Source organism: Balaenoptera physalus (assembly GCF_965194825.1).
Source record: "Balaenoptera physalus genome assembly, chromosome: 20".
Classification (NCBI taxonomy): Eukaryota; Metazoa; Chordata; class Mammalia; order Artiodactyla; family Balaenopteridae; genus Balaenoptera; species Balaenoptera physalus.
Window position 1 is genome coordinate 7,343,726 of NC_138901.1, and position 17,615 is coordinate 7,361,340.

Below are 17,615 nucleotides of genomic sequence, written 5' to 3' on the forward strand. Positions count from 1 at the left end.
CTAAGTGCAGGCGTTAATATCGAATCTCTTACAGTTAAATTGAATCTATTAGATTTGGCCCATCATTTCTGCCTGTTGAGATCTTCCTGGAGCTTGACTTTGATCTCCTTTCCAGGTTTGTGCTATCCAAGAATTTGATTAGCATACCATCTGTTGCCTCACCCAAGTTATTGATAAAGATATTGACTAGGATGCCACCAAGGGTAGAACCCCGAGACTTGTGATTAAAAACCTCCCTCCCACTGAGTATCCATGCATCCATCAGCGCAGTTTCAGCTGAGTAGTCCACCAAATTGTGTTTTTGGTGTGTTGGGCGTGCCTAGAGTGCCAGCAGAGCTAATGAAGATTGTGTTGGAAGAGATAAGGACAGCCAACTCCTCAGCTCACCTTCAACCTGAACCTTGGGCACCCATTCTTTTTTTGTTGTTTTCTTTTTTAAAAAAATATTTATTTATTTGGCTGCACCGGGTCTTAGTTGCAGCAGGCGGGCTCCTTAGTTGTGGCTTGCAAACTCTTAGTTGCAGCTTGCAAACTCTTAGTTGCAGCATGCATGTGGGATCTAGTTCCCTGACCAGGGATCGAACCAGACCCCCTGCATTGGGAGGGTGGAGTCTTAACCACTGCGCCCCACACTAGTTGTTTTTGATGTTGGTTCTGAGCTTGGCAGCAGGAAGCATAGACCCCTTCGTTCTCATTTCTGCCTTTGTCTAGATACCCGTCATGGCAAACCAGGGTTATTGTAATTTTCTTCTAACTCTTCTGCCTGTAATTTCTTTCCCTTTCTCCTCTGATCCATTCTCTACCCTTTTAAAATCCTGGGACCTACTCAGAAACCTTCAGTGACTCCTCAGGGTGTCTTTGTTTCAAAGGCCCCTGATTCCCTGTCCTATGTGGTCATTTATTTCTTCATTTATTTCTTCAGTCTGACCTACTCAGGCCTTCTGCTCTAACCAAACAGGTCAGATCACTATCTTTCAAAAAGGCTCCCGGGGGGAGGGATAAATTGGGAGATTGGGTTGACACATACACACTGCTGTATATAAAATAGATAACTAATAAAGACCTACTCTATAGCACAGGGAACACTACTCAATACTCTAATGGCCTGTATGGGAAAAGAAGCTAAAAAAGAGTGGATATATGTATATGAATAACAGATTCAGTTTGCTGTACACCTGAAACTAGCACAACATTGTAAATTATACCCCAATTAAAAAAAAAATAAAGGCTACTGCATTTCTTCCCTGGTGCCTTGATTGGGACTTGTGGCTCTTGCTTGGGTAGCCCTTCCTCTTCTTACTCCTAAGCACCTGTTTGCAATTCTCATTTAGTATGTCAATGCCAACTTGAATTGTTATCTTTTTTCATAACAGCCCAAACCACTATATTATAAATCCCTCTAGGGAAGGGACCGCATCTTATACTTCTTTGAAAACAGGACCATTCCTTATACTTACTAAGTATCTGCTATTGTAACACACTACAGGTGCTGGATAAATGTTTGCTTCATTATCGCTTTTATAAATCTGCCAAATCTTGCATGTGCTAGGCATTTTAGAGGTTAGTTGAGCTCAGATTCCACTGTACTTTTGGAAAATCAGCTCTATGGAGGCAACTCTATTTCCATACAATGATATGCACCTATTTAAGTATATAGTTCAAAGAATTTTGACAAATGTATATACCCCTGTAGCCACCACCCACAGTCAAGATATTAAACAAAAGATCCCTGTGCCCTTTGCAGTCATTCCCTCCCCCTGCCCCCAGGCAACCCCTGATCTGCTTGCTGCCACTATTGATTAGTTTTGCCTGTTCTGAATTTTATACTAATTGAATCATACAGTAGGCAGTCTTTTGTGTGTGGCTTTTTTTTTGGCTGTGTTGGGTCTTCGTTGCTGCGCATGTGCTTTCTCTCGTTGTGGTGAGCGGGGGCTACTCTTCGTTGCAGTGTGCGGGCTTCTCATTGTGGTGGCTTCTCTTGTTGCGGAGCATGGGGTCTAGGTGCACAGGCTTCAGCAGTTGTGGCATGCGGGCTCAGTAGTTGTGGCTTGCGGGCTCTAGAGCACAGGCTCAGTAGTTGTGACACACGGGCTTAGTTGCTCCGTGGCATGTGGGATCTTCCCGGACCAGGGCTCGAACCCGTGTCCCCTGCATTGGAAGGTGGATTCTCAACTACTGCGCCACCAGGGAAGCCCTGTGTGTGGCTTCTTTCACTCATCAAATGTTTTTGAGATTCAGCCATATTGTTGTGTATATCAGTACTTTATTCTGTTTTGTTGCTGGGTAGAATTCCATTGTATGGATTTACCACAGTGTGTTCATCCATTCACCTGAGTGGACATTTGGATTATTTCCAGTTTGGGGCTATTTTGAATAAAATTGCCATGGACATTTGTATGTAATTCTCTTTGAGGACATATGTTTCCATTACTGGGTCATATAATAAGTGTATATAGTTGAACCTTGAACTGCATGAGTCCACTTATATGTGGATTTCTTTCACTAAATATGTACCAGAATGCTACACGATCCATGGTTGGTTGAATCCGCAAATGCAGAACTGTAGATTTGGAGGGCTGACTGTAAAGTTATATGTGGATTTTCCACTGTGCTTGGGGGGTGGGAGGGTGGTGTCAGGGGTCCGTGTCTCTAACCCCCGCCTTGTTAAAGAGTCACCTGTACTTTATCAGAAACAGCCAAAATGGTTTCCTAAATGGTTATACCATGTTATATTCCCACCAGCAATTTATCAGTTCATATCCTCACCAACACTAGGTACTACCGGTCGTTTTCATTTTAGTCATTCTGATGGGTGCCTATTAATATTAATACTGATAAATAGAAATGTATGAATATGAATATTATTTAATTTAAATATTAAAACATTAATGTTAACATTAAGTCTTCCATTCCATGAACATGGTATAGCTCTCTCTTTGTTTAGGTCTTCTTTAATTTCTCTCAGCAGTGTATAGGACTTATGTGTATTTTCGTTAAAGTCATCCCTAAGTATTTCTTTTTTTTGGTACTGTAAGTGATATTTACACATTTTTACTTTCCTATATTTCATTATAGCATATAGAAATTTATATTTGCATTTTGTATTTTGACCTTGTATCATGCAACCTTGCACACTTATTTGTTCTAATATCTTATTTGTAGATTCCTTAGGATTTTCTACACGTATGATTGAGTCTTCTGCAAATAAAGACAGTTTTACTTATTTCTCTACAATCTTTTTTTTTTTTGGCCATGCCCGCAGCTTGCAGGATATTAGTTGCCGACCAGGGATTGAACCCAGGCTCTGGCAGTGAAAGCACCAAGTCCTAACCACTGCCCCGCCAGGGAATTCCCTCTTTACAATCTTTATGCCTTTTATTTCTTTTTTTTCTCCTTACTTTTGAGTTCTCATTCTTGACTTCGGTGACTCTTTCTTCATATTACTTGTTTGCTGATGATAGTAGATGATAGTAATGGCGACTATTAAGACCTACCATGTACCAAATACTGTATTAGGCCCTCTGCATATAGTATTTTACATAATTCCTGTTGCATAGCTGTGAAATAGGTATCATCACTTCCATTCAATGAACAAGGACACCGAGGCTCAGAGAGACAAGTGATTTGCCAAGGTCGTTTGGCACTTGATACATGATGGAGCCAGGATTTGAACCCACGAGTGTCTGGCTTTGAAGCCTGTGCTTTTTTTCACAATGGGCGGGGAGTGGACCTGGCCCTTTAAGGATACAGCTGCTGGTTTCAGATCAGACAGCTAAAGACAACTCTCTCCCAGAATCCCATGTATGGAGTGATGGGAAAACAGAGACTCTTAGAAAAATGTCGTGCTCCTGGCTGCCCTTTTGGAACTGCTGTGGTTCCATCCAGCCGCAGAGTTATTTCACTCCTGTAGTGTTGGCAGAAGGAGTTAAGCGTAATCCCCATCTGGCTCCTGGTGCCTTTCCCTGTGTGGTGACTGCCTCATCCAGCCCCTGCTGGCATGGGATGTCATGGGGACCTTGAGCTGTACTTGTAAACAGGGCCAGGGTGCCTGAGTCAGAGCGGCCTTAGGCAGAAGTGCACTCAGCCTCTCAGGATCCCATTTCAGTCGGCTGCCAAAAACCAAATGTCGCTGCACTGCGGTGCTGCTCCCAGCGTCACTGTCTGTCTCTGACCCTCCGGGGCTAGCTCAGCTTTGAGGGCCCTGGTTGGAAAAGCAGAGGTAGGGACAGACCTGGCAGTGCAGGGCTGTGACGTCTTGCGAGGAATTGGACGGGATCGTGGGTCGGATTTAGTGCCTCCAGAGCCTGGGCCTCCTGCCTGGGGTCCTCTGGACACAGCTTTTTTTTTTTTTAATTGTTTCTAGACAGCTCTTTTATGGATCAGTTCTCCTGGGCTTCTGACCAGCTCCTCTTAACGTAGGTTTTGCTGCAGGCCCCCAAAAGAACTGCCCCAGTCAGCAGGTTAGTTCTTTCTCCTCAAGTAGTCACCCGGCACCGAACCAGATTACTCAGTGGCACTCTTCACCCAAACACTCATCTGAAATCATTTAAGATGTGTTGGCCGCCAGGATGGATGGGTGACAGTCGGGGTTATGTGGGGAGGGAGTGGTGGGTGGAGAGGTTAGGCTCATCTTCATTTTCTAGATTGTTGTCGCCTTGGATCCCCCATCCTCGTAGACACCCGTCCAGGTCCCTGTTGAGCACTCCTTGTTGGCCGGCCGCTCGAGAGGCCCGCTGACTGTGGGCATGTACGTGTTGGCATGTGTGGTGTGTGTTTCCCAGCTGTGCTCCTGGTGGCGGTGGAGTGAGCACGTCTCTACTTTGATCATCTCTGCTGCTCTTCCCACCATTTGCTTGATTATTCAAGTTGTATCTAGATTCCAATTTACCTTGACTTTTTTTTTTTTTTTTAAATTTGGCCACGCCGTGCCCAGCTTGTGGGATTTTAGTTCCCTGACTAGGGATTGAACCCGTGCCCCCTGCAGTGGAAGCACGGAGTCTTAACCACTGGATGGCCAGGGAAGTCCCTCATCACCTCTTTAAAAGTGAAGGTATGGGACTTCCCTGGCAGTCCAGTGGTTAGGACTCCGCGCTTCCACTGCAGGGGGCACGGGTTCGATCCCTGGTCGGGGAACTAAGATCCCACATGTGGCCAAAATAAATAAATAAATAAAGAGCTGATGAGCCATGGCTTTTCCTGCTTTCTGGAAGTCAGCAAGTCAAAGAGTACACGTGGAACAAAACATACGTGCCTCCAAAAATTAGGGTAAAAGAGGGAAAGCTTGCAGCCCTCCGGCATCCCTGCTGTAGCCCTCTCCCTCCTGGCCGCAGAGAGTGGAATTTGTAAAGCTGACTGCTGCCAGGACAGGCCGGGGCCCTGGAGGTCATCAGCACCATCTTCTCCACGTCCTGCTCGACTGTTTAGATGGTACTGTTGTGTTTCACAGTAGCTGCCCCTTCCAGCAACCCGGCCTTACAGGACCTCTTTCTTTTTTTTCCCCAGATGCTGTGACTGTGACAGAGTCACTGGGGTTCGTACATGTTGGGGAGGAGCCTTCCTTTCGGGGGTGACCACCTTCCTCTGGGCATGCCTGCAGTACCCTGGGCCCATGGACCTGAAGGAGAAGCATGCGGTAGGCCATGATCGGTTCCCTAACGGGGATTGTCTGTGTGTCTCTGTTGGACTCTCCCTGCCTGTGTTTGCCTAGGAGGTCCTCATGTGGAGGCTTTACACCAAAAGTGAGGGAGGGGGCGCAGCTCTGAGGCTTGGGGTATGTGATCTGATCCCTGGACGGTGCTATTGCTTGGCTGAAACACACAGGCTCAGGGAGCTGGGACTCAAGGACAAAGGGTGGACCAGTTAACACGGCCGCATGGGAGCCGGTTTCTGATTGGGGTTGGCTCTGAGCCAGTCTTCCACTCCTTGCCCAGGGGTGTGTAATTTCGCTTGTTTGCCCTTTGCTGGGCTCTGCCCCAACCTGCTGAGCTGGGTTGTGTACTCAGTTGGGCACCCTCTCTGTGGTTAGAGAAGAGCTCCCCGAGTCAGACTCCAGACACAGCTGCTGAATCAGCTGGGGGTAAGCAGCCCGGGGGTCCAGGCGTCCTCCCCCAGCCTGACGCAGGCACCCCAGCCTCCAGGCATACCATCTTTACGTGGAGTTAGATTTGTCATCCAACAGAGCATCCCTCTCCTGGGACGAGGACTGCCCTAGGGGATGTCCTTCCCCTAGGTCCTTGCCTGGCCTTCTTTTTTTTTTTTTTTTTTGGCTGCGCTGCACAGCATGTGGGATCGTAGTTCCCCAACGAGGGATCGAACCTGTGCCCCTTACAGTGGAAGCGCAGAATCTGAACCGCTGGACCGCCAGGGAAGTCCCCACCTTGCCTGGCCTTCTGTCACACCTTCCCAACAGGTCCCTCTGTCTCTGACCCCTTGCCTCCACTCGGCGGGCAGGGAAGGCTATCCAAAACGCAGAGCTGACCTTTTGTTGCCCCTGCTTAAAAGGCATCACACCACCTGCCGAAACCTTTAGCGTGGGGTCCAGAGCCCTCCATAATCCCGCCTCTGCCCGTCGGCCCAGCATCCCTCACCTCCCCTGCCTCGGCCTTTACCACTGGTAATTCTGAACGCTTCAGAGTTTGGGCACACACTCCACGTTTAGGCTGTTACCCAAAAATCCCCCCCCCCACCCTTTTTCCTGCCAAACTCCTACTTTTCTTTCTTCAAGACCCAGTTTAGGGACTTCCCTGGTGCTCCAGTGGCTAAGACTCCACGCTCCCCATGCAGGGGACCCAGGTTCGATCCCTGGTCAGGGAACTAGATCCCACATGCCGCAACTAAGACCCAGCACAGCCAAATTAAAAAAAAAACAAAGACCCGGTTTAGGCATGACCTTCTCCAGATATGTCCTCCTCATCCCTCCAGGGTCCCTCCTTTCAACATCCACAGCACCTCCACCATCATACTTGCTACGCTGTGTTGGCACCATCTGTCTGTCCCGCTTTATCTCAGTGTCCCTGGCTCCTAGCACAGAGCCTGGCATGTAGCAAGGGCTTAGTAAATACTTATTGACTTGAACTTATGGATAGTGATCTTCCTGCCAAAGAGATCTTGGGAGGTCTGGGGAAGGAGCTGAGGGTCCACACAGACCTGGTGCCTGGCTGACTGCCGAGGTGTTCAGCTCCACATTTCACGTGCCTCTGGATCGTGGAACAGGCCTGTGGACCTGAACTTGAAGCAGGTGTGTTCAGCCTCCTGTTCACAGATGCCTCTGGCTGCTCTGCAGGTGTCCATCCTAGCAGTGATTGGTGCGCAGGGAAAGCTACACTTGCCCGTCCCCTAGCCTGGGTGCAGGGCTGCTGCGTACAGTTGCAAGAGCTGTGCACTGCTCAGTTCCAGGGAGCAGCCCCCCCAAAGGCTATGATGTTGTGCAATGTGGTGGCCTGCCTAGGGTGGGGCTGAATGTCCCGAAAACAGAGGACAGTGTTGTCCTCTGGTTCCAGCCTGTGGCTGAAACACCCATTCCTAGTGAATCGGGGAAACAAAGTTCTGTGGTCCAGCATCTGGCTTCTCTCTCAAGCCCGAGGAAGGACACTTGTGAACCCAGGCTGGATATCTCTCAGGGGCGTTTGTCGGGGAGGGTTTTTCTTCATCCTCTTCTTTTTCTTTCTGGGTAGATGCTTTCCTGACCTAGAAAGCACCATTACCACCATTGTCAGCCATATTTATGGAATGCTTCCTTTGGGTGGTAGAACTCTAGGCCCTGGGGGATGGCCTCTGGCTTGGAGAGGCTTACTGTCTAGTTGAGGAATTAATAGGACGAGCAGCTAAGTAATAGATCTAATGGCGTTTCTACCTGAGGTACCTTGCGAGTTGTGTAAATATGGGCTTCTAAAGTGGATCCCTGGGGCCTCTAACAGTGGAAGCCTTCTTGGAGGCGTAGGAGAGGGCGAGGTGGCGCGCTGGGAGTTGATGGTAAGGTGGCCTGTCATCACCTGGCTACAGCCCACGATCAGTTTGGCTGTTGCTGGTTGATCCTTTGCACCTTGCCCCCCTTCTCTTTGTGACCTGCCTGTCCTCAGTGTCCCCTGCAGACCCTCCTCTCCCGTCTCCAGTCCTCCAGCCCATGGTGGATGTGCCGTGGCAGTGATGGTCTGGGTTTCTCCCCAGATGCAGAGCTTCCCTGTTCACTTGCTGAAGTGGGCAGTGTCAGAGGGGGGCCAGACGCCAGAGGGCTGTGTTGGGGGGCGCTGCGGAATACCTGGGTTAGACCCTGTGAGCTGTTCTTCTAGGCCCTGTTGCACAGGAGGGAGAGTGTTTGCGTAGTTGTGGTTCCCCCAGAGCAGTGCCTTGGTGGAAAGCTAAAGGGGAGTGTGACCTGGGAGCAAGGGACAGGAGTCTCTTTGGCAGTTTGCTGAGGCTGCAGCCCGACTACACAGGTGGCAGCCGTCCTCAGAGTGACTGTCTCGGAATCCGACCCCTCCTTCCCTGGCCTCAGGGAGGCTTCCTGCCCTTAACCTCTGGACTGCCTGGGCCCCTCCTTTTCTGTTCCCATTCAGCTCAGGGTTTGGCGGGTGTGTGTGTGTGTGTGTGTGTGTGTGCGTGTGTGCGTGCGTGCGTGCGTGCGTGCGTGCGTGCGTGCGCGCGCCCACAGGGAGCTGTGCTGAAAAAGGAGGAGGGGAGAGGCCGGCTGGAACTCGGCTGAGGCTCTCTCTTCCCTTCCCTGCCAATGAGATGGTGTCGTCTAGGAAACAGGGCCCTGGAGAAATGGTCTCAGGCTCCAGCCTGTGCTCCGGTTATTGAACCTGTTAGGCCATTTCCTCTCCCTCGAGGTTTTCCAGCCCCATCCTCAGGGTGGCCTGGATGGAGCCAGAGAAGTTTCCTGCCCCAACATCACCCAGGGGGTCTGTTCTGACAGCTTCCTGTATGTCAAACCCGGGGTCACAGAGTGATGCCCAGGCTCTGCTTGAAGCCCCGGGAGGAGATGGGAGCCCAGGTCACCAGCCTCCTCTTTCTTCCTGGGATGAGGCCCGGCATCCGCAGGCAGTGTCCTGGTCCCAGCAGCACCTGGGCAGGTGTGTCTGGATGCGGCTGGGCGGTATCGGCTGGCTGAGCTCTGCACTCGCCTTGATTAGCGGCTCTTGGAGCCCCCCGCCACCTGGTGGGAAGATGTTGGGTCCTAGGTGTTGGAAGAGCCCTTCCTCTCAGCTGGCTCTCCCCTCTTCCACTGGCTTCCTCTGCTCGCTCACTTCCCAGCCCCCTGCTCTGCCCTCCGAGAAGTCACTGCTCCAGTTTTCTCAATTGTCGGTCCTTCCCCCTCCACGTAGGATGTGCTGCTATTAATAAGCCCCCCCCCTTCCTTCCCGCAGCTCCGACTGTGGAGAGAGCTGTTGTTGGCGTGGCTCCATGCTGGAGTCTCAGAGGGATCTGGGGGGCTCCCCCAAGTGGGGCTCCTCACCTCGCCCGGGAAGGGGAGTCCGGGGGGAGAGGACAGGTACTTCTCGATGCCCGCGGGTGCCCTCGGGGCTCCGGGCCGACAGCAGCCACTTCCTGCACAGCTCCTCCTCCGGTGGGGGTGGGTGGTGGGCGCATCCTAACCCCTGGGCGGCACGTCGCCCTCTGCTTACCCTCCGGTGCCTCCTCTGATGAATGGGCCCAGCCCTTGGACAGCTGGCAGGGCCCCTACCAACTTTCTCCTCTCAACCCCTTCCCTCCTCCCTCCCTCTCCGCAGCCTCTCCCTCCTTCAGTCCTTTCCTCCTGCACCGGCAGCCCGGTCTCCTCCTCCTCCCTCCCTAAATCTGCAGCGTGACTGGAAATAGTCTAAATTAATCAGCAGATTGAAGCTCCACTCTGCTGCCGCTGCCGCCCCGCTCCTCGCTCACACGCGCTCCAGCTCTCTTCTCTCTTCCCTGTCTTCACTCTTTCCCTCTCTGTCTTTCTCTGTCTCCTTCTCTCCCTCTCCGAGGGCAGTGTCGGCAGTTCTGTGGCTGACGCGCTGTGGCTCAGGCTCTACCCCATGCTCTTTAAACGGGCAGAGCTATGGATGGCCCATCAGGGCAAAGGCAGCAAAGTGAGTATGCCAGCTGGGCTTGACGCCCCCATTCCACACGCCTGCTTCCCCGCTTTGTGTCAGAGGTTTTGGGTTAACGGTTGAAGATGGAAGCTGGGCCGGAGGCAGCTTGGATTACGAGGTAGCGAGGACCGTGGAAGGAGGCTGGGGATGGGAGCCAGAAAGCCCGTGTGTGTAGCTGCCTGCCAGGCTCCTGAGTCACCCAGAGCAGGACCGGAGCCCAAGTTTCCCTGTGGGGCATCCTGTCAAGGTGTGCTGGGACCCGGGTCGCCAGGCACAAGGCTTGGATGCCAGCCCCTCCTCGGGGCCATTAAGGAGGCTTTTCTCGCCGGACCACATGGGTCACTGAGACAGGAGCCACCGGGGCTGGGGTGATTTCTTCCTAGGTCTTAGCTGCAGGAGGTGAGAAAGAAGACAGGTGAAAGTGCCAGGGTCAGCATGAGCCGGGAAGAGTGAGGAAGAGGAAGAGGTGCCTCTGCTTGAGGCTTTGAGCTGCTTGTCTGTAGACAGAGTCGATTTGTGTCTGGCCAAACTTGGAAGAGATTTATGGTGACACCTATAATAGACCCTGGTGGATAGTGGCCGAATCTCTGCTTCAGTAGTTCAGACCTTGTGGAGTCCAGCTTTGGGTCCCTGCTCACCTGCACCATCCAAGGAGGCTGTGACCGTGGGGACCTGGCGAAGGGGCCAGCTGGCTCTAATTAGTGGTTATCTGCTGTTGCCAAGGCCAAAGGCCAAGGCCAAGGCCAATTCACAGTCTGCCTACTTGAGCCTAGGGGACCTAGATTCCACTTTCTCCCGAAACAGGTAGAATAGGAAGGAAAACAGCTGCTGTGCTGAGGGAACCTCGGGGGAGTCGCGAAAGGACAGGGACTGGGGGCTGGGGGCTTCTGGTTCTGGGCCACCTGAGAAACCTGACCGAGGTGGCCCAGGACAGCCCAGGCGTGCTGGCTCTTAAAGCCTCATTAAACGGACCCAGATGCTTAGCTTTGGGCCCTGGGGAACTGGTTCTGTTCGGTAGCAGATTCCTTGCAGTTCTGATTTAGCAGATAGAATTTTGTCACCACCTGCTGCTCCTCCAGCCCCCAGGCCCTGCCCGTGTCCCCCTTTGACGATGAAGCAGGGCGCGATGGGCACGTGCTGGCAGCCTCTCCTGAGCCTACACCTCCTATGGCCTCGAGTTCCTCTGTTGGGTTCAGTTGAGGCTGAGCACTTAAAACAGTGGGATGGGGTTGCTTCTACCCGAAAAGCTTCAGTGTCAGGGGAGAAGCAGGGCCACGCCTCCCCTCTGGTGTAGAGGCCTTGCTTAGCCATGGCTCCTTGCCCCCAGGAATTTCCTGGAGGTGCCTGGGGGTGGGGAGTGGGAGTTTCTGAGCATCTGGGAAGTAGGAAGAATTGCTTCCTGCCTTTGGGTACTTAAGTCCGGGGCAGATTTTCCTCACCCTTCTTGGCCCTGCTAGGCAAGAAGAGCAGACCTCAGATGGCACGTGTATGACAGGCGTTCTTATTTCTCACACCATCTCCGTCCTTGCACAGACCTCCCCCAACCCCCGCCATGGGTGCCCGGGCACGCTGGGTGCCAGCCTAACTCTGTGCTTTGAGAAAGGCCACCTAGCCAGCTCACGCATGAGCCCTTTCTGAATTTCCTTTGGAAAGCGTGAATGTCTTTCACCAATTTCCTCAGCTTCAGTTCTCATACCGCATGGGGGAAAAGCCGTGGGGTAATGAGAGAAACAGTGATTTTACCCATACCCGGGACCCTCCTGCCGGAGACTGAGTGAAGAGTTGCCCTCAGGCCTCAGTGGGCGGCCACGGCAGTTGGATAAGTGGGGTTGGCTGGCCTTGAGGGCTGTGTCCTGGCCCCGGGGCGCTGTGCTGGCAGGCACTTTCTTCAGGAGGCATATAATTACAGAATGGCTTATTTTTCCTCTGTTGTGCTGTCTTTAATCTCCAGCCTGGAGTTGGTGCTCCAAGCCAGACACAACATGCGGGGGCAGACGCACGCCCTCAGCTCCGCAGGCCCCCTCCCGCCTCTGCCAGCCCTGCCCCGGGAGCATCTGCCACCCTCTGGCCCCTCCTCCCACACCTGGAGAGGAGCACGGGACAGGTTCTCAGACCCTGGAGGAAGAGAAGGAGCGAAACAGTTGCTGGGTGGGGTTGCCCAGGGGGTTTGGGGGTGCCTGAAATGAGGCAGCAGATGCAGGGCAGCCACGGGGCAAGCAGAGGGCAGTTCCTGAGGGTCCTAGGTCTAAAGGCCTGGCTGGAGGAAGGCCGCCGCCCTGGCTCTCTGGCTGCTCCCCTTAGCCTTTCCCTGCCTTCCTGAGCCTGGCACTCATTCCAGACCGAGCAGCTTCCCGGGTGATTGTGCAGCCCCGTGGGATTTGTCAGCTCTTCCTTTCTCCCGCCCTTTGGCGTGCAGCCTTTCCACCTCTGCGGGCCAGCCCTTCCCTGCCCGCAGGAGGTTTGCTCACTTTATCATTTCTGGAGACCTGGCCTAGGCAAGTCCACCCTGGGAACCTGCACGTCCCACGGCGGGGAGGGGGCTTGGCAGGTTGAGCCTGAGGGAGGAAGGGGAAAGGGGAGGGGAGGCTGGGCCTCCCAAACGCTATTCTTCTTGGGCCTTCTTGGGATGAAAGGGGCAGGCATCCTCCCTTGGACATGAGAAAGCCTCTGGTCCCCCTTTGCTTTTCTCTTTCTCCTTCCCGCCCCTGGAGGCTTTCTTCCCTCATGCCAGGAGCCAAGGAGGCAGAGGTGCAGGCCTTGCCTGACACTCCTTTGTCCTGGACCACAGCCTCTCAGGGAGGCCCCCGGATCCCTGCCGGAGGGAGGTGGGTGCTTTGGAGTGCAGTATTTACCCTTGCGGGGTGCCGGCTCCCTGCCCGGAGGGCCATTTCTTCCTGAGCTGAAATAACCAGTTATCCCCTCGGAGAAGCAGCAGCTCTCATCCTCGTAATCCCCCAAAGCCACCGTGGAGAGCAGGGATTAGGTGAGATTTAGGCAAGGGATCTGGGAGGTCTTTGGGCCGGGCCCACTCTGAAGCCCGTCCTCATCCCTCAGGCCGAGGGAGCTGGCGACAGGCCAGCATGGGGGCTCCACTCAGGGGCCTCCTACCATGCCAGGTCTGCAGCCAGGGGATATGGCCCCCAGTCCATCAACTCCTAGTCTGGCGAGGGTCAAGCCTGCCAAGGGGGCGGGTGGACATGGAGACCGGCAGGGAGGAGGAAATCCAGAATGTTGGTGGGCAAAGCCGGGGCAGAAGAGGGTAGGGTGTGAGCCCAGGCAGCCAGGGCATCGCTGGCTCAGTGACCCTTGGCCAGGACTCAGTAGATAAGCCCAGTCCCTTTCTTGGTGCCCCAGGTCCAGGGCTTTGTGCCTCTTGCTCAGGAGCTTTCCCTGGTGGAAGCCCACATTGGTGCTCTTCAGGTGGCCCCTGAGAAAGACACACTCCTCCCCCAGGCCCTGCCTTTCCTGGGGGCCTTCTTTTTCCAGGACCCCCAACTGGGGATCTGTGCATCAGATCCAACCTGGGCTGGGCCTCACCTCCAGGAGTTTTGATTCACTAGGTCTGGGTGGGGCCTGGACAGCCACGTTTGTAAAAGCTCCAGGTGTTTCTGCTACAGATCCTGGGTTGACAACCCTGACGAAGGTGTCATTGGGACCGGTGAAACTACATGGGCGTTCATTCATTCATTCAGTCAGTCAGCAAGTATGCACTGAGCTGCTGCCCTGTGATAGGCACTGTCTTAGTGGTTGGTGGAGGGGTGTGGAGATGGAAGAATTTAGTACCCTTTTCCAGGCATTGGCAGTCTGGTGGGAGAGCCAGACAGGCAAATCTATAATGACAGTCCTCCGTGATGCCGCCTGTGAGCGAGGTTGTCCGGGGTGCCTTTGGAATACAAACCTCCCCCTGTATGTGCAGCCCTGGGTTTTGGGAAGATTTCCCAGAGCGGGTGGTGTTTGAGCTGAGTCTCGAAGGAGAAGTAAGAGTCGTCTGGGGCAGGGAGTGTGCTCTTGGCTAGGAAAATACATAAAGGTGCTGACACATGAGCTGGGGCAGCGCGGCATGTGACAGGAATGGCAGGAAAGGAGGCTGGAGAAGCTGGCAGATCCCAGACCACGCTCAGGAGTCTGGGCTAGATTTTAAAGGTAAACAGGGTCAGTTCATCAGACGTGCGCTCACTGGCTGGGATGCAGCGGTTGGTTTGGAAAAGGTAGGGACTGGGAGGTGGGAGGGGGAGGCAGAGGTTGCGGGGAGGGGCTGGGGTGCCTGGGTGATGGTAACTGCAGGAGGGGTGCTGGCTCAGGCAGGGAGGGCCGGGTGGCAATTTCGGGGGTTTGGACATATCAACTCATAGGTACCTATGAAACAGCTGTGCGGCAGTTTAGGGAATGGGTCAGAATTCGGGGTAGCGGTCAGGCTAGAGGTGAAATTTAGGAGTTGTAAGTGTATTGGTGGCAGATGAATCCATGTGGCTGAGGTTGCCCTGGAAACGTACATAAAGTTGTGGAGAAGATGTCATAGGATGGACTGTGGGGTAGATGGACAGGACAAAACAGGAGAGAAGCCCAGGAACAAGGGGTCTCAATGGGAGAGGTCAGGCCATGGGGTCACATAGGACAATATGCTGGGAACCACCCCTGTCCATGCCACGTTCCACCCACCTGCGGTGAGATGAGAGTGTGGTGCGGTCAGTGCAGGTCCTTTCCTGGGAGCAGCTGTCTTTTTTTCTGAGATTGTGTCCTTCCCAATGTTGTAGGGTTACAATAGCCTCCCTTTTATGAAATGGTGGTAACAGAAATTGGTGGGGTTTTTTCCTTAATGTTTTTTTACTAGGAACAACGTAAAGCCAGAATCTCCAGGTTAGTTCTCTTCTCCCCACTTAAGCAATACATATTTTCTCTAGTTGCGGCGAGCAGGGGCTACTCTTCATTGCGGTGCATGGGCTTCTCATTGGGTGGCTTCTCTTGTTGCAGAGCACGGGCTCTAGGTGCACAGGCTTCAGTAGTTGTGGCACATGGGCTTCAGTAGTTGTGGCCCGTGGGCTCAGTAGTTGTGGTGCACGGGCTTAGTTGCTCTGTGGCATGTGGGATCTTCCCAGACCAGAGCTCGAACCCGTGTCCCCTGCATTGGCAGGTGGATTCTTTTTTTTAATAAATTTTATTTATTTATTTATTTATTTATTTTATTTATTTTTTGGCTGTGTTGGGTCTTCGTTTCTGTGCGAGGGCTTTCTCCAGTTGCGGCAAGCGGGGGCCACTCCTCATCACGGTGCGCGGGCCTCTCACTATCGTGGCCTCTCTTGTTGCGGAGCACAGGCTCCAGACGCGCAGGCTCAGTAGCTGTGGCTCACGGGCCTGGTTGCTCCGCGGCATGTGGGATCTTCCCAGACCAGAGCTCGAACCCATGTCCCCTGCATTGGCAGGTGGATTCTTAACCACTGCGCCACCAGGGAAGCCTTCTGGTTTTGTTTTAAACTTGGCTTTGAGGAGCAGGGCACTGTGTACTTGAACGTCTTTTAATTTGGTGGAGATCTGAACATGCTCACGCCCTGAGGGGTCGGGGCTAGTGGAGGGAGGGAGGGTGAGAATTTGGGAGAAGGGAGGAAGGTTCTGGGGAGGTGGGAGGGGAGGGCCTCCCGAGAGATGCTGAGTGCCTCCTGCTTCCCTCCAGGGCGAGGCTCCCTTGGCCCTGGGCCTGTCCACCCGGAAGGCCCTCAGCATCCTGAAGGAGCAGCTGGAGGCGGTGCTGGACGGACACCTAAAAGAACGGAAGAAATGTCTCACATGGAAGGTGACATGTCCTCATGGGGAGCCCAGAGCCTAGTTGGGGCGGTGGAAAAGCTTGGGAAGCCCATTCTCGGGGCCATGACTCTCCCTGTCACCCTGGACGGTGTGACCCGACTGAGGCATCACTAAAAATCAGAAAGAGGCCAGGGTTCCTTTCAGAGTGATGTCCTGACCCCAGACGAGACCAAAGCGAGAAGACAGAGGTGGCCGCCCGGGCTCTCCATCGGGTGGGCAGGGGAGGAAGGCGGCCAGATCCTAGCGGGACAGAGAATCTTGGCTCCTTCCTCCTCCCTTGGCCCCCGGGCCTCTCACTCCCTGGCCTCCTGCCCCTCCGTCCTCAGGAGATGTGCAGAAGCAGCTTCCTGCACCACAGTAACCGCTGCTCCTGTTTCCACTGGCCCGGCGCCTCGCTCATGCTCCTGGCCGCGCTGCTGCTGCTGGGCTGCTACGGGGGCCAGCCGGCTGGCAGGTACGCGGCCCAAGGCCCTGGGAGGGGCTCCTTCCCACCTCTCGCAGCGCAGGGTCTGGGCTTGTCCCCCTCCTGCCTCCACACCCGCCTGGGACATCCCCGGGAGAGGGGAGCTGCCCCCAGAGTCAGCGCCTGGGTCGTGTAGGAATCCACAGTCCCTTGGCTGGCTGATGTCAGAACCAGAAGGAGACACTCTTTTCAGAAGGGACTGGGGAGGGGAGCGTGGGGCCCTGGGTTGGCTGGGCTGGAGACCCCCCGCCCCGCCCCCCGCCGCCAGTGCCCCCTCTTCTCTCCCTGCCAGCCACGGGGTGGAGCTGGTGAACGCCGCTGCGCTCTTCCTCTTGCTGCTCCTCAACCTCGTCCTCATTGGGCGGCAAGATCGGCTGAAGCGTCGGGAGGTAGAACGGAGACTCCGAGGGATCATTGACCAAATCCAAGGTGAGGCCAAGGGGCAGGCGAGTCAGGTGGGAAAAGATGCCCTGGGATGTGTCAGAGCCCTGGAGCTCCCGTTCCGAGCCCCAGCCAGGAGCCCCAGCACGTTGGCGTTGCCTGCGGTCAGCATTCAGGGGATAAGGATGCCCTGCTTTCTTCTCAGTGGTGCAGCGAGAGCTGTGGGACGGCTATGGGTACCCAGGCAGTGGCCTGGGGCGGGCAGGAAGGCTAATGGCTCCTCAAAGCCAGGGACCAAATCGGCTTAATCTTTGACGTTTGTACCCCTCACGAAGCTCAGCACACCCCTCAAAGCCCTTAGCAAAGTTAGCAAAATGTATTTGAATGGAAGGGGGGTACAAAGAATAGGAGCTTCAGGTGTTCAGAGGAGGTGCAAGTGCCTGGGCTGGGCTGGTTGGGAGGTGACCTTGTAGAGGGGAAGTGTTGGAATGAGCAGCGTGGGTTGATGCAGGCCTTCTGGGGAAGGGAGAAGAGCAGACGCAGCTTCATAGCTGTGTGCTGGATCTGGCTGGTGTGTGGATCCATGGGTGAGGCTGTTTCGCTCTTTCCATTCTCATCAGATGCCCTCAGGGATGGCAAGGAGATCAAGTGGCTAGATGCCATGTACCCAGACCTCCACATGCCCTTTGCACCATCCTGGTCCCTGCACTGGGCCTACAGAGATGGACATCTGGTCAACCTGCCAGTTAGCCTGTTGGTAGAAGGAGACATCATAGCTCTGAGGCCTGGCCAAGAATCGTTTGCTTCTCTGAGGGGGATCAAGGTAGCTGGAGGCTTTTCTCCTTCCCTGGAAATGCTGTGGGAGTGTCCACCGGCAATGGTGGGAGGGTCCCTGGGCTTAA

General features: G+C 54.1%; 1 protein-coding gene across 10 annotated transcripts in view; it reads left to right on the plus strand.

The window, feature by feature from the left end:
* TMEM94 (transmembrane protein 94) overlaps positions 1-17,615 on the plus strand; it is a 34,767-nt gene that overhangs the window by 5,470 nt on the left and 11,682 nt on the right. For 8 of the 10 annotated variants that reach the window (XM_082443229.1, XM_082443230.1, XM_082443224.1 and 5 more), the window contains 5 exons: positions 5,503-5,632; positions 15,739-15,858; positions 16,196-16,323; positions 16,625-16,761; positions 17,334-17,536. In XM_082443229.1, the coding sequence (XP_082299355.1) occupies positions 5,609-5,632; positions 15,739-15,858; positions 16,196-16,323; positions 16,625-16,761; positions 17,334-17,536 (612 nt within the window). In that variant the 5' untranslated portion in view covers positions 5,503-5,608. Of the gene's footprint in view, positions 1-5,502; positions 5,633-9,839; positions 10,068-15,738; positions 15,859-16,195; positions 16,324-16,624; positions 16,762-17,333; positions 17,537-17,615 lie in introns of those variants that run through there. The other 2 variants (XM_082443227.1, XM_082443228.1) reach the window with 2 other exon arrangements.